Raw genomic sequence first — 15832 nt, forward strand, 5'->3', positions numbered from 1 at the left:
GCTAGCTGCACCATCCTGAGTTTGCAAATAGCAAGACAGAATGTAAGAAACTACTAGCCAAACAGCCTATAAATTTTCCTTAAATGAGATGGCAGGGGAGCTTAAGGAATAAAACAGACATAAAAACATCAATTTATTAAAATGGAAGACTGACCTATATTGGTGTTTAGGTAATTACTGTAAAAGGATAATGCTTATTTGGGTGGGTGGTGTGCCTGGACTGGAGCATACGGAGTAAGAAGAATTCAGTAAAGTGATTGGAAATAAATCTGTCAACAATAATTTTAAAGTCTTATGAAAAATGCCATTAATAACAAACTAAAATACTTAGGAATTAACTTTTATGTAATGTAAAGCCCTATATGAAAAAAATTACGAAACTTTACTGAAGAACCTAAGAGAAGACTCACACGTGGGGAAACAATTCTTTCTTGAATAGAAGGAGATCATATTGGACTGATGTCTTTCCAATTCATCCATACATTACTGACATCACTAATGATTGGAAAATGCAAGAAAAGGGCCCTTCATACACCATGTTCTCTCTGGAGTGTAATCTGGTATGGATCTATCAAAACCTAGGATGTATAAATGCTCTTAATGCAGTGACTCCTCTTCTAGGCATGTTACTACAGAAATACCTGTACTTATCCACAAATACACATAAAAGGATGTTCCCTGCAGCACCTGTTTATAATAGTGAAACACTACAGATAACATAAATGACCATAATTACGGAAATGGTTAAATACATAAACTTGTGTAACCATCAGATTATATCATGTGGCACCATCAGATTCCATTTCATGGCAGTATGTTTGTCATGGAAAAATGTGTATGATATAGTGACTAAAAAAAGGAAGCTATAAAATCAAACATATGCTTTACTATTTTTTCAATATGATAACAAAAGCACCCCCAAAGGAAAAAATCTGAACAGAAGAGGGCTGGGGAGGTACCCACCAAGCCGGTAGTTAACCTGGGGAAACAGACAGAAGGGAGAGGAAGGAAGAAACTATCTGGTTATATACCGCTGAGCCGTCTGAAAAAATATTTTCACAATTAAAAAGAAAAACACACACCCGAACAATGAACCCCAAGAACTTACACATGCTCACCTGATATTCATGAGAAAAACAGACACACACCTCACCAGTCGGTGGACGACCCCAGCTCTAACACTGAAGGCCTTTGGCTTACAGCCCGTGTTTGCCACTTACGGGCTCTATAACCTTGGGCAGACCCTCAGCTGGGGCCTACCTTGCCCTACTTGTGAAAGAGGAACAAAACCTAACTGCAGCTTTTGTGAGAAGGCAACGTATCTGGGAAACGGGAGGTGCTCTGTGTATGGGACGTAATAAACACGTTTTGTGAGCAACTTAAAATTTTCAGACAATTCTTCCATTTTCACTGCAACATACAATGAAATGTTGATTGAAACAAACAACAAGCAAGCAAGCAAGCAAACACACTGAAATGGTTTCAGGCATTATATCTAAAATACGACTTTTTAAACAGTATGAGCACATGAATCTTACAAAGTTTCATTTATAACATCAATCTAACACTTTTATAAACAGCATTTATTGTACAGAGTACTCTGAAGGAAGAAAAATATGTACAGCCATTTGTTTTCATTAATACATTTCTATTCTGTCCTGCAATACTGAAAAGGCGGAATGTGGCACAAAAATAACCCATAGGAGTTACAAATTAGAAAACAACACTTTTAAAAAAGATTTTTACTTTTCTGGTAGAAATATAAAAACTGTGGTTTATGGGGAAGAAGAAATTAAACAAAATAAAGTCCAATCGATTGTTGAGGTGGCTTTAACACTTAAAGTTTTGTCCCTTAAACCAACTTGTCAACAGCAGTAAGTGTTTAAAATCTAAATATAAATAAACGGGCAGCGCTGCCCAAATAGCAGCACAGTTCGAGCAACTTACAGTAACACTTCGGTGTTCTCTGTGTAGAAATAATACCCCCTTCCTGGCATCCCTATGGGGTACACATGCAGGAGAGCTTCACCTCGTGCTGCAACCTACAACCGGACATCCATCCTCTCATCACATGGGGCCATCCACAACACCACTAAATGTACCAGAACTGATTTGTTTTAAAAAAACAAGTGGGTGGGGGAGGCAGGAGTACACGACAGCCATTACGTTGTCTTCCTGAAACCCTTTAGAATAGGGTAGATGTTCTCAAAGGCTTCATAAATTTCTGCTCTGACTTTAGCACCTATGAAGACAAGTTGGAGTAGAGAAGAGTCTGAAATGGCATTTGTTAACATAAAACCACAAGCACAATTCTCTCCACACCCAGTAAGATAGATGCATTAAAACATCAACGATGGACCCTTGTCATAATCCTATTTTTGTTTTTAAGGTTGGCTTTTTAAAAAAATTACAAAAGCAGCGCCCCAGGTGACTCCAGCTTCCTTCCCCACAGTCTGCCCATGTGACTGGTGTTGGTCTCTGGACTGTGTCAGAACCCAGCAGGGCAGCAGTGAGAGTGGCTGAATCTTATTCTCCCAATCGCTGCCTTCAAACAAGCTCTTTTGAATCTTCCTTTGTTGTCGCAACATGATAATGGTGATGAACCCCGAAGTTTTAGACGATGGTACCCAACTTAAAACGCCATCTGTTATGCAATGTAATGCCCACCTCCCCCTTCCCCACCAAGGTCATGCTTCAGCTGAAGAACCAGCAGGGCTGTGCTCTGACTTCCCTCGGCTCACTCCCTCTGGTGGGTATGTTTCCCGTCAGAGTGTTAGGGTCAGGGGAAGAGAAAAAAGGGGCAAAGCTTCTTCACAGGTCACTAGTCAACTGCCCCGACAATGTGATGTTACTTCTTAGCACTGAGAAAATGCCATTCTTCACACTTTCAAAACTTCGAACACTACTTCCTGTTGCAACTTACCTGTTAATACAACTTTTCCAGAAACAAAAATAAGGAGAACAATTCTCGGTTTGATCATTCTGTAGATTAAACCAGGAAATAACTCTGGTTCATAACTAGAAGGAAAATGGCAGAAACAGTTTAGAAATTAACAGCTCCTCATGCCTTTAGGAAAAATGGGGACCTGAACAAGGGAAAGTACTGGGTAAGCAGCAAACTAATGAGGAGGTGAAGCCCAATTCTTAAGTAGCATCACAGGAGAGAGTACTCAAGGCCAGTGAGGCCAACTTGTAACTGGCACTTGAAGACCAACTAACTCTATTTCTAATGAATCTGGATTTCCTAACATAAGAACAAGAGCTTTATAAATATGTTCTATAGCCTCTGACCTTTATCAAGTTTCATTCTGGACAAGTTTACACCGACTTACAAGAGCCCAATAATCATTTATTTATAAGATCTGACAGTCACACAGTTTACCTTCTAATCATTCACATCTCATCTCCTTAAACTGAAATATCTCTAGCTGTTAACTTTGTTCAGGCAATTTAACCAAAGTGATAGAAAAGATACTAGTTGGAGACTGAATCTTTCCCTGACTATGCTGTCTGACTAAATGCACTATTGGTATGTTTTATTCTAATCCTAGTAATCTCATTTTCTTAGTTAGAGAGATTGAAAACAGTTAGGATGTGTGACTGTGTTTAACCTAGTGGAAAATTCAAGATAGGCTTCTCTGAGGAAGAGATGCTGGGGTGGATATGTGAAATGCCAGTGGGACTTTCCTAGGTGAAAAGTGAAATAAGAGTGTGCCAGGTATAAAAGTGGGATGTGCAAGGGCCCTGGTGCAATTAGGGCATGATAAGCCTTGGGGGTGCTACGAGCAGAGAGGCTGGAGAGGTGGGCAGGGACTACCTGCCTTGTAAGTCTTCATCAGGAAGTAGCAGGGAAAATAAATGTTGCCTAGCACAAAAGATTCAAACAACTGGGGAAAAAACTGATACAAGAGGTTGTGGACTTTGTTCATGCATTTAAAATGTATTTAGTGAGCAATAAAATGATAAAACATACAGAAGGGGAATCAATTTCATCCCAGTAAAGGGGAGTTTTGGGTGTCATTAAGTGAAATGACAGGGAAGTAGGAGGCTGGTGAGAATAATATGTGTTACCAAAGACATCAGGAAGAAACTTCAACAATAAATATACCTATAAGTATATCATTTGTTCTTACATATTAATTAGTTTGCATATGTTTTATCATGAAGTGTTTAAATAAATTATAAATTAATTGTTGCCAAAAGCAATCACAATCCATTTCAGACTCACCTACTGAACTGTTGGTGGGTAAGCACAAGGCCCTCTAACCTTATAGGAAACTTCACGTCGCAGCTCCCCACCATGTTCTGAATCTTGAAGTCCAAGAACTTAGCTGGAAAACCCAACTTCTGTACAACCCTGGCATATTTTCTTGCTGCTAGTCTGGACTGTTCTTCACTAGGGAAAGAAAAAGTGAAATATTCATACTCAAAGACAGCTAAAATAGTTATTTAGATGAAAAACTTATAAAAAGCCCAAATTAGGAAAGATATTTTATAAAGTGTAAACTGCTCACCCCTTCCAATAAAGAAAAGCTCAACAGACATTAACAGTTTTATGTACAAAGTATTCCCGTGTCCTTGACAGAAAACTTAGGCCTACCAAAATGAATCCTTTCAATTCACCAAATTACTGATAGTCCTAGATTTTTTTAAAAAAAAATTTATTTATTTATTTGGCTGTGCTGGGTCTTAGTTGCAGCACACGGGATCTTCATTGTGGCACGCGGGATCATTAGTTGCGGCATGTGGAATCTTTAGTTGTGGCATGCAAACTCTTAGTTGCCGCATGTGGGATTTAATTCCCTGACCAGGGATCGAACCCGGGCCGCCTGCATTGGGAGCGCAGAGTCTTAAGCCACTGGACTACCAGAGAAGTCCCGACAGCCCTAGATTTTATACATGTGAAACATAATATCATCATCACCATTATCATTAATATTATTGTATTTTAGCTCACAAGTTTCTACTGAGATGAAAACTAACAAGCTTCATTTGGACAGGAAAATAATGATGAGATTATACTCAAAGAATGCATACACTAATTCCTCTTTTATGTCAAGTCTTTCTTTATCCATTCCTAGAAGTCATCTCTTGGACAAAACTATGACTTAGCAGGGCAGGGCTCATGTAACAAAAGCAGAATGAAAGCAGTATCATCGTCGACAAAAGGCCCTCAAGTGCAGGGTCATGAATGACAAAAATGAGGCATGCATACATGCTGAATTGTATGGAAATAAGGTGATAGCATACCCCCTAAACTAATGCCTGATTTTAAGAAAATGAACTTACTGTTGTCTAAAAGTGATGAGAATCAACTATTTTAATGAGAAAGCAACAATAACATTTTATTAAAGTATTAGCCTAACACCTAGAAACCATGACACAGCCATTTCTTTCGTAACGTACAGACCAGGACAATGAACTCCTTTAAACCCACCTCTTGGCTCCTGTGCACACCATCTTCCCAGAACTGAATATCAGTGCAGTGGTCCGGGGCTCTCTTATTCTCATGATTACAGCAGCAAACCGCTAAAACAGCCAGAGACAATAGTTAATGATGTCATGCCAGACTGCTGACTTCTGTCAGGAGAACTAGACAATGAGAAAGAACACCCCAAATAGTAAGAAGGACCTGGTACTTAGACAGTTAGCAAGATATCTGTCATGTGTTTCCATACAGGACTCCCTTACATCACCGTGTGCCACACATCTTTTGCATACGGAGCAAACACATAAGCTGTGACTGCTAAGACGGTTGGACCGAGATCTCTGTGTTCTGTCATACACATCCCAACAACTGAAGACAAGGAATATTTGCAAAATATTTTTCTTTAACTATACATTTTGTTTTATTAATTTTTTTAAGGCAAATCTACTGATAAAACTTTTCCACCTCCAGAAGGAATTAATAAATCAGATTACAAGCACATCAACGCATAGTGACGTTACCTCCTGTTTCCAATACTTTTAGAAACTGAATTGGTGGATTGGCATTTATATAAATGCAATGGCCTCAGTGACTAGGTTACATGAGATAAAGCAAAAAATTAGTTTCAAAATAACTGAAATTTTAATATCTGCTATCCAATTACACATGAAAAAATTCGTATTATTTCTAATCAAGATCACTCTTTGACAAATTAGATTGCTTTCACAATTTTAGTTTAAAAACTACTATATGTCTTCTCTGATTTTACCACCATGTAAAAATGCTAGCATTATATTCTAGTTTATACAAGTCCCAGGAAATGCCTAATTATTTTGCATTTCCTAAATTCCCTCTACTGGTTTTATTGCTTGGATAACTAATATCATTTCATTAGAAAAAATTATGTAAAATCATGTATTCAACTTAATAAAATTCTGACAAAAGATTCTTATAATGTTACACTCATATGGATTTGCCATATGCATTAGGCTGTTTTTTTTTTTTTAAATAAATTTATTTATTTTATTTATTTATTTTTGGCTGCGTTGGGTCTTCATTGCTGTGCACGGGCTTTCTCTAGTTGTGGCCAGCGGGGGCTACTCTTCCTTGCGGTGCGCGGGCTTCTCATTGCGGTGGCTTCTCATGTTGCAGAGCACGGGCTCTAGCCGTGCGGGCCTCAGTAGTTGTGGCTCACGGGCTCTAGAGCGCAGGCTCAGTAGCTGTGGTGCACGGGCTTAGGTGCTCCGCGGCATGTGGGATCTTCCCAGAGCAGGGATCGAACCCATGTCCCCTGTACTGGCAGGGGGATTCTTAACCACTGCGCCACCAGGGAAGCCCTAGGCTATTATCTTAAAATCAGAAAACTTGTAGGTATTTTTCCCTTAATCTTTTTATTATAACAAAATCGGCAGTTATACAAAGGTAGAAAATATAATAAACTTCTTGTACTTATTATCCAACTTTAACAATTATTAACTTTTGGCTAATCTTGTTTCATCCATATGCCCCTTTCCCAATTCCCCAACTGGACTATTCTGAAGTAAATTCCAGGTAGCATGGCATTCTATTCTATATAGTTTTCAAAACATAAATGGGATCATACCATATATTTTGTTCTGTAACTTCACATGATCCCCTCAAAATGGATATGTCAAACTTGATCTTGTGGACTGCTTTATTCCTAGAGTCTCTTACTTGGCAGCTATTCAATAAAAATGCTGCATATTTTGCTTTAAATCCTTGTTTTGCTGGTGTCAACAAACTTAAACACAACATATTCTTTTTGATCTAGAGACCTTTGGAAGAAAATTCTGTATTATTATAGTCTGAAATACATTAAAATTGTTCTGACCTTGGGATTATATTCAGCATTCCGGGCACGAAGTGCAATGGTCTTTAGGTCAAGTTTACAACCAAGATTCACTGTGGATACAATATTTCTGTAAGAAATTAGAAAAGAAAACATGATTATTTACTGTTAGTGTTAGATGATTACCTAGAAATCGTATTCTTTCATTAGAACTAATTTAATGAAATTTAATGAGATTAAATTAGTTTAATTTAAACTACCTTAATTTTTTAAATTAAAATTTTAAAAAATTGCTGACATTTATTAAGTGTTTAAACAAGTACCAAACACCATGCCAACATTTTACAAAGATAATCTCACTTAATACTTACAATGCACTATGAAGTAATAACTATTAATACTGCCATTTTCAGATGAAGAAGCTGAGGCTTAAATGGGGGTAACTTGCTCTGTATACACATGGCTCCTAAGTGAGGTATGACTTTCTCACTTCTCTCAAAATAAGTATCTTTTGGAAGAACAAAAGTTCAATTATCTTTGACAAAGGAAGAAAACTAGTGTTTTCCTCTGATTAACCCTCAGTAAGTCAGGAAAGACAAACATCATCATTTATTATCTGGGTCCAATGAACACTTTTCATTTTTTAATATTCTTATATAATTTTATAAATAACTTATAAATTAGTTGTAACATCACTCTCTTGTGAATACTGATCCCAGATTGCAAATACATCTCCAACTGTTCCAGCTCATGGCTGCTTCTGGGTCTTTTTTTTGCACTGTCAAAATGCAATACCTTTGAAAACTTGATGGCTCATAATTAGGTTGAAAAGAGGTTAGGTGTCTTCTTTAATACGCAACTGTAATGCCAGTTAGGATGATCAACTCAATGTTCTCATTTCTACATCACCTATTTCCTTCCAATCAATTTTACATACACAAGTTCACAGAACTTTCTTATAATCTATTTTATTTCTGTAGAATTGGTAGTAACATCCCTACTTCCTTTTCTGATTTTAGTAATTTGAGTCTTCCCTTTTTTTGTTAGTCTAACTAAATGTTTGTTGATTTTTCTCAAAGAACCAACCTTTTGTTTCACTGATTTTCTCTATTGTTTTTCTTTTCTCTATTTCATTTATCTCTGCCCTAATCTTTACTATTTCCTTCCTTCTGCTAGCTTTGGGGTTAGTTTGTTCTTTTTTTAGTTGTAATGTTAAGTTACTGATTTGAAATATTTCTTGTTTTTTAATGTGATCATTTATAGGTATAAATTTCACCCATAGCACCACGTTTGCTGCATCCCATATGTTTTAGTATGTTGCATTGTTGTTTTCATTTGTCTCTAAGTATTTTCTAACTGCCCCTGTGATCTTCAATCCATTGGCTGTTTAAAAGTGTGTTATTTGGACTTCCCTGGTGGCGCAGTGGTTAAGAATCCGCCTGCCAATGCAGGGGACACGGGTTTGAGCCCTCGTCCGGGAACATCCCACATGCTGCGGAGCAACTAAGCCCATGCACCACAACTACTGAGCCTGTGCTCTAGAGCCCGCGAGCCACAACTACTGAGCCCACGCACCGCAATGAAGAGTAGCCCCTGCTCGCCGCAACTAGAGAAAGCGCGCGCGCGCAGCAACGAAAACCCAACACAGCCAAAAATAAAAATAAATAAATAAGTTTATAACAAAAATAAATTAAAAAAATAAAAGTATGTTATTTAATTTCTACAATCTTGTGAATTTTCTGGGACGCTTTGTGGAATACCAGAAATATTACGGTGTTGGCAAGAAACAAACACCCCATCTGAACTGGGTAGAATTTACGATTTAAACCAAAGGTGCAAACTTAAATGCACATAGGAGCCAGGTAAGTGTGCAAGACAATAGGGTACGGTGTTTATAGAGGTGAGCTAACAAGTGCTTATCTTTCTAAAATCATTAAGATTAAAATTATTTTGTTTTTTAAATTGTTTCAGATCAAACAAACACCCAAGGCAAGATTTAGGTCACTGGATAACAGTCAGGATCCATGGCTAAACACTACTTAGTTCTAAAAATGATCAGGAATGACTTCCAAGAAAACTGGGTAACACAGTTGTTACAAATAACCCCTGATGTGGCCATAAACTTCCTAAAGGCAAAAGCTATATACTTCTCAGTGACAGATATTTAAGAATATTTGTTTGTTTTTCAGGAAGGAGAAATTTTCCCTACCCGTCCCCTACCCCCCAGTTCTGTTACATATAGGACCTAATTCAATTAGATAGAAAAATACATTTAGGACAAGAACAGCCATCCTCAGCTTGTGGAAAGGGCACAGTTCTTCAAAAATTTACATGCAGCCCTTACAATAACCAATGAAGGAAAACAAGGACCACTATGAACTATAATGATTCTGCGACTAAGTTATTAATCTTCCCAAAGACTAAAAATATCACAAGGGAAGGAGACTACATAAAGCTTCATTTGGTAAATCAGCTACAGCGCAATGTCTACAATAACAATAATGCAATCCAAATTGGACTTCACTGGCCCAAGCATATAAGCACAGCTACTAAATTTCTGAAGATGTTATGACAGCCTTTTACTGGGGGCACTGACTCACTAAGACAGCTTTCCTTTTCTTTCTCAAGTGAGAGATAAAGCGCGTTTGGATGCATGATCACCATTAGTGCCACACGAATAAATCAATCCCTCTGAGAACAAGGAACAGCAGCACAGCTCCAGGGGACCCCTCCAGGGCAGGGAAAGGACGTACAACAAGTACTCACTGCAGCTGCGGCACAATCCCAGAGCTCTCCGAGGCAGGCGTGGCAGGGGTGATGGGGGTCATGGGCGTCATGGGGGAGGGATACAGGGGAGTGGTGCCCGGCAAGGGCGCGGTCGTAAGAGTCTGTGAGTGGAAGAGCTGTGGTGTCTGGCCGGAGGCCCCCTGGGTTGCCTGCTGGGACGTCGACTGCTGAACGGCTGCCGCTGCCGCCTGCTGCTGCTGCTGCTGCTGCTGCTGCTGCCGTTGCTGCTCTTCCAGCATAGACAGACTGTTGCTGCTCTGAATAGGCTGTGGAGTCAGTCCTGTGCCATACGGCATCATCGGACTAAAGATAGGGATTCCAGGAGTCATGGCACCCTGTGGGAAGTTAGGAGAACAATGGGTTAGGCTGGCTGGTGTGCGTGTCTGCAGGACTTGGCTGGTAGAACAGCAGGTGAGATTTGCAAAGACAGGCCCCTTCCGAGTACACATGGGGTTATTTAGCAGTAATGGGGAGGAACTTGCTATTCTTACACACATCACTTTCTTCGTCAGCATAACACAGTAGGTAAGAGCTTAGGATGTGGACATAGACCTGGGTGTGAAATCCAACTCTGCTACTTACAACACGTGAGAATTTAAGGAAGCTCCTTAACCCTTCAGGCTCTAGAGGATAACAATGCTCTAAGACTTAGAAAAAAGCGAGAACTTCTACTCTTTGAAAGATACCATTCAGAAAATTAAAACTTGGGACTTCCCTGGTGGTCCAGTGGTTAAGAACCTGTCTTGCAATACAGGGGACGCCGGTTCGATCCCTGGTCAGGGAACTAAGATCCCACAGGCTGCGGGGCAACTAAGCCCATGCGCCACAACTAGAGAGCCCGAGTGCCGCAACTACAGAGCCCGTGCGCCCTGGATCCTGTGCACCACAATTAGAGAGAAGTCCGTGCGCCACAACTAGAGAGAAGCCCACGTGCTGCAACGAAAGATCCCATGTGGCACAACTAAGACCCTAAGCAGCCAAAAAAATAAAATAAATAAATATTTTTTAAAAAAAAGAAATAAAAATTAAGCCACAGACTACGAGAAAACATCTACCATACATATATCTGAAAAAGAACTTGTATCCAGACTACAAAAAAAAACAATCAAAAGTCAATAAAAGATGAAAAAATAGACCAATAAAGAATGGGCAAAAGATGTGAAGGACATTTTACAAATGAAGATCTGTAAATAGCTAATAAGCACTTGACAAGACGTTCAAGATCATAAGTCAACAGGAAAATGCTTTTACTTCTAGAATGGCTGAAGTAAAAACCCAAGTCCTGGTGAGGATGAGGAGCAACTAGAACTCTCACAGGTCGCTGGCAGAACTTCAGAACACACTTTCTTATAAAGTTAAACATGCACTTACACAATGGCCCAGCAATCCCACTCCTGAGTACTCACCCAAGAGAAACAAAAACATAGCAGACATGGAGAATGTACACAAACGTACAGCACCTTTATTCATAATGGCCCCAACCTGGAAACAACCCTAATGTCAGCAACTGGAAAATGGACAAACTGTGGTACACCCATACAACAGAGTGCTACTTGGTGATAAAAAGGAACTTGCTGATATACAGAGAAGACAGACACAAAAAAAGCATATACTGGTATGATGCCATTTGCATGATATTCTAGAGTAGGCAAAACGATCTCTAACTCTGGAAAGCAGATCAGTAGTTGCCTGGAGCTAGGGGAGTGACTGCAAAGGGGTAGGAAGGGATTTTTAGGGTGATTGAGATGTTCCATAACTTTCACAGGTGCATACACTTATCAAAACACATACTTAAAATGGGTGTTTTTGGACTTCCCTGCTGGCACAGTGGATAAGAATCCACCTGCCAATGCAGGGGAAACGGGTTCGATCCCTGGTCTGGGAAGATCCTACACGCCACGGAGTAGCGAAGCCTGTGCACCACAACTACTGAGCCTGTGCTCTAGGGGCCACGTGCCACAACTACTGAAGCCCAGACACCTAGAGCCCATGCTCTGCAACAAGAGAAGCCACCACAAGAAGAAGCCCGCGCACCGCAACGAAGAGTAGCCCCCACTCGCCGCAACTAGAGAAAAGCCCGCGCGCAGCAACGAAGACCCAACGGAGCCAAAACCAAAAGTAAATCTTAAAAAAAAAAGTATTTTTATTTAAGTATGTAAACTACATTTCAACAGAAGTTACTTAAAAAATTTTAAAATAGCTACATTATTTGGAACCTTAAACATAAAAATGAAAAGATAAAACTAGAAAATAATTTGGCTAGAGTTATCTCCAAAATCAAACACCCTATAATCACTCGGACCACTTTCATAAGTGTTTATCAAAAGATTAAGTTTTATAGACAAATACACATTTTAGCTTCCAAACAAACTCCCCAAATCAAACACTATCATGCCTATTTAAAGCCTAATAGAACTTCTCAATGAAATAAAGGAGGCTTAAAAAATATAAATCCATTTTCAACAACAGATGGTTAAATTCCCTTGCTTCCCTTTTACACTGTCTCTAACAATGTAGATTCTGTCCTACGTGTACCCTCCCTCCAGCTGTGTTACCTGAGGGGAGGCCAGGCCCTGGGCATAAGGTGGGAGGCTGTTGTTCTGATCCATGAGGTTCACTTTCTTCTTGGCAAATCAAAAACCTTTGGACTGGGAATCACCTCAGCATTCAGTCTTCTCCTAGAGCATCCCCAGCACACTCTTGGCGACTTCCGCAACTCTCTGGGTTATCTTCATGCACGCCAAGAAACAGTGACGCTGCTTTGAAAAAAATTTGAAGTTTAATGTAAGAATACAGGTAAGCTATACAGTCTTATAAACCAGTTTCATGGTTAAACAAAAAACAAACAAACAAAGAACGAAAAAAACCAACGAAACTATTTTGGAATATATTTCTTTTTACCTTACAAAGCTGAAATCTTATTCCTTCCACATTTCCTGTGACTGCATGCAAAATTACCAACAGGACAAAAAATTGTTTTTTTATGTGTTTAATTTATAGTCTTATAATGTTAAAAATTAAGGTACATAATCAACATTAAAAACTTTTGGGGAAAAACAACCAGGGAAAACAAATTCCTAAGGAACCTGTCATATCTGAGTAGAAATGTTTATTATGCACTGTATACACAGCGCTATTAGGCTAAATTCAAGTTTTAAAATATTCCATTCAGCATTCTATCCTCTACAATGTCTTGGGCATTAAGTTTAATAAATTTTGAATTGGATCCAATACACTTTAGTGTGCTCATTTATTGAGCAACTACTTTAAATAAAACACTGTGATAGAAGCCGTACAGACATAAAAATAAGCATCATTATTTATATATGTAATAACTTTACTTCTTCAGAACACATAAATACAAACTATGCCTGTATCTGGCTTTCCTCAAATCATCTCTTTACTGGCTACACGTTTGAAATTTCTTTTAGTCAAAAGAACTGAGTGACTGATGAACTACCTTTTATTGTTTAGTTCAGATGGACTCCTACCGTGCTCAGGGCTGCTGTGGGAACTGACCGATTCAAACAGGACTGATTAACACCTCAAGAACAGCATCTAATTATCACACAGTAAGCACAAGATAAATGTTAGCTATTATTATTAGATTTCAGTTTAAACATTACCATCTAATAAGATATTCTCACACAGAACTTACAGATCTTAAAGTTACAAGTTATACGTCAAAGACACACATGTAACTCAAGCACGTACTGGTACAAAATAGGCACTCAGAAAGAATCTGATAATGACTTTGAAAGGATAAAGGACTCCAAAGACTATATATCCTACATATTCATCAATGGAAAACAGACCAAAAAAAAGAGAAAACTCTGCTTCAGAAAACATCAGACATATAAGAAAATTATGCTCTTTCGGACATTGTTATCCTCTTACAACAACAGAACTGCTGCAAATATAAAAATGAAGAGGGATTTGATCCCTGGCATCAAAGAGTTCAATTTGAAGGGTTTGTAAATAATCACTGCAAAACTTAAGTGCTATAACAGCAGATATGCACTATGCTAAGCCCCCTGAGTGAAGAAATCAGCAATATATGTCTTTGCAATCTCTGTACTTAGTACAGGGCCTGGCATATAGTATGTGATCATGAAAGAATGCATACATGCCACACAAGACAATATAACTGCCGAGTGTTCTGAAGAGTATGTTCATAAAGCAGGGACCATACGGCTTGGGTCTAGCAAGGAGAGAAGGAATTTACATCCAGCCTTTCAGGCAGAAGAAAGATCAAGCAGAAAGAGCCAAACACTGAAAGAGCATGCAGTATGCAAGCAACAAATTTAGCATGACTGCATGGAATGTTCCTGCAGGGGATGAGACAGCAAATGTAAGTGGGGTCACATTATCAGGATTTTAAGTCATTATTACATAAGCAATACGAGCAGTGACAAGGTTTTGAAGTGCACCATGAGTAGATCTACTCTGGCAAGAGTGTGGATGAATTCCAAGAGATAAAACTGGAGGCTGGAAGTTCGGTTTAAGACTCACTGCTGTGGTCCAGGCAAGAGGTAATGAGGGCAGGATTTAAACCACTCATTAATATGACTACAGATTATCCAGAAACTGGTGGCTCCAGACCCCTGTTTACAAACTAAGTCTAGAGAAGAAATCTGAGGAACTAGGTTGAGGCCTCATGTTACCATTTTCAGAGCTCATCTCTCATTCCCAGTGATGGAACTGACCATCTTTCCTCCCCTGTGTCATTAAAACCGCACAATTACTACCGCACTACTTTATCCTCACAAAAGAGAGTTCTTTGCAGAATCTCCTCATTTTTTTGGTCAAATTCGATATTTTTTGGAGATAATCACTGATAAGGGAAAAGACTCAATTAATTCTGCATAGCCTTCTAGTGACTGCATATGTCAATCAAGCATAATCTTTTCAGAGACGCCTACCTGGAGTTTTAAATGAGAAAACCACACAGTCCAGGGCCTAGAGAGGGAGACCTTGTAAGGAAAGTGGTGTGTATTTGTATCTTACGCTCTAGCGTGCCTGAAGTCTCCGGCCTCTGACAAAACGTTAAAAAGTCTCAAGCGCAACTTTATTATAAAACCACCACTGCTGGTAGCAAAACAGGTGGGCACAGGCCAGGGTGAATCTGCCTTTCAATATCGAGAAAAATTAACTGATGGCAGGACATAAAGACTCCGCGTCTTGGAAGAGCGGGACTGTCCTGTCCCAGGCCCCTCCCAGCACCCTGCACCCCACGCTCGTACAATGGGAAGCCGCTTTCGAACCACGGCAGAGGAAGGCACCCGGCGGGGTCGGCAGCCGGTACAGGCCGAAGCTGCGGCAGCACGAGCGGGAGGAACAGCCCCGGCGCGGTCTCCCCGTCCATTCCGCGCCTCCTCCCACCATCACCCCAGGGCCCCGCTGCAGTGGTCACCTCTACACGAAACCTCAGAGAAAAGCTAAAAGGGCTGTTACCTGGAGTCACTGCAGAGACAACTACCGGTCGGCGAAAACGAAGTTTAGCCGCAAACGGCCGAGGCGCCCGCTACAGCGACCCTTTCCGACCCTACAGAACTGCTGGCGCGCGTTGTTAACGTCACTTCCGCCAGTTCCGCCCTCGGCTTCGGCCGGCTGCCCACCGTGGAGCGCCGGCCATGGGAAGAGTGGGCGCTGCGTCACTTCCTGTGGTTTGCTGGGTATTCGGCTTAAGGGAAACAAGGGGCGGGGCGGAGCTCTTTTGCCTTCCGGGCGAGGCCACCCTGCCAGAGTATTTCACGATTGGTTGTTGCTGGATGTAGTAGGCAAGACATTGATTTTTAAATGTTGAC

The 15832-nt window shown here is 40.0% G+C and overlaps 1 protein-coding gene across 5 annotated transcripts; it reads right to left on the reverse strand.

Moving 5' to 3' along the window:
- Positions 1-1571: 1571 nt before the first annotated feature.
- Positions 1572-15578, reverse strand: TBP (TATA-box binding protein). Of its 5 annotated transcripts, none has more exons than XM_061206916.1 (8): positions 15480-15578; positions 12581-12781; positions 10005-10360; positions 7281-7368; positions 5438-5529; positions 4229-4396; positions 2924-3018; positions 1572-2242 (listed from the first exon to the last, which is right to left on the reverse strand). In XM_061206916.1, the coding sequence occupies exons 2-8, from the start codon at positions 12632-12634 to the stop codon at positions 2163-2165; spliced, it is 933 nt and encodes a 310-aa protein (XP_061062899.1). In that variant the 5' UTR covers positions 12635-12781; positions 15480-15578; the 3' UTR covers positions 1572-2162. The 5 variants fall into 5 exon arrangements, with proteins under 5 accessions (XP_061062899.1, XP_061062902.1, XP_061062898.1 ...); XM_061206919.1 differs by having other exon boundaries at positions 4268-4396; positions 12581-12784; XM_061206915.1 differs by having other exon boundaries at positions 12581-12784.
- Between the last annotated feature and the right edge of the window lie 254 nt (positions 15579-15832).

The sequence above is a fragment of the Eubalaena glacialis genome, chromosome 12 (genome assembly GCF_028564815.1).
Source record: "Eubalaena glacialis isolate mEubGla1 chromosome 12, mEubGla1.1.hap2.+ XY, whole genome shotgun sequence".
NCBI classification, from domain to species: Eukaryota; Metazoa; Chordata; class Mammalia; order Artiodactyla; family Balaenidae; genus Eubalaena; species Eubalaena glacialis.

What these genes read in the sequence shown, in the direction of transcription:
- TBP (XM_061206916.1), bottom strand. Translation starts at nt 12,634, where the DNA reads ATGGATCAGAACAACAGCCTCCCACCTTATGCCCAGGGCCTGGCCTCC. An exon ending in GGGATTGTGCCGCAGCTGCA is followed by an intron (nt 7,369 to 10,004) that starts GTGAGTACTTGT and finishes AATTTCTTACAG; the next exon opens with AAATATTGTATCCACAGTGA. An exon ending in GTGTGCACAGGAGCCAAGAG is followed by an intron (nt 4,397 to 5,437) that starts GTGGGTTTAAAG and finishes TTCTTTCCCTAG; the next exon opens with TGAAGAACAGTCCAGACTAG.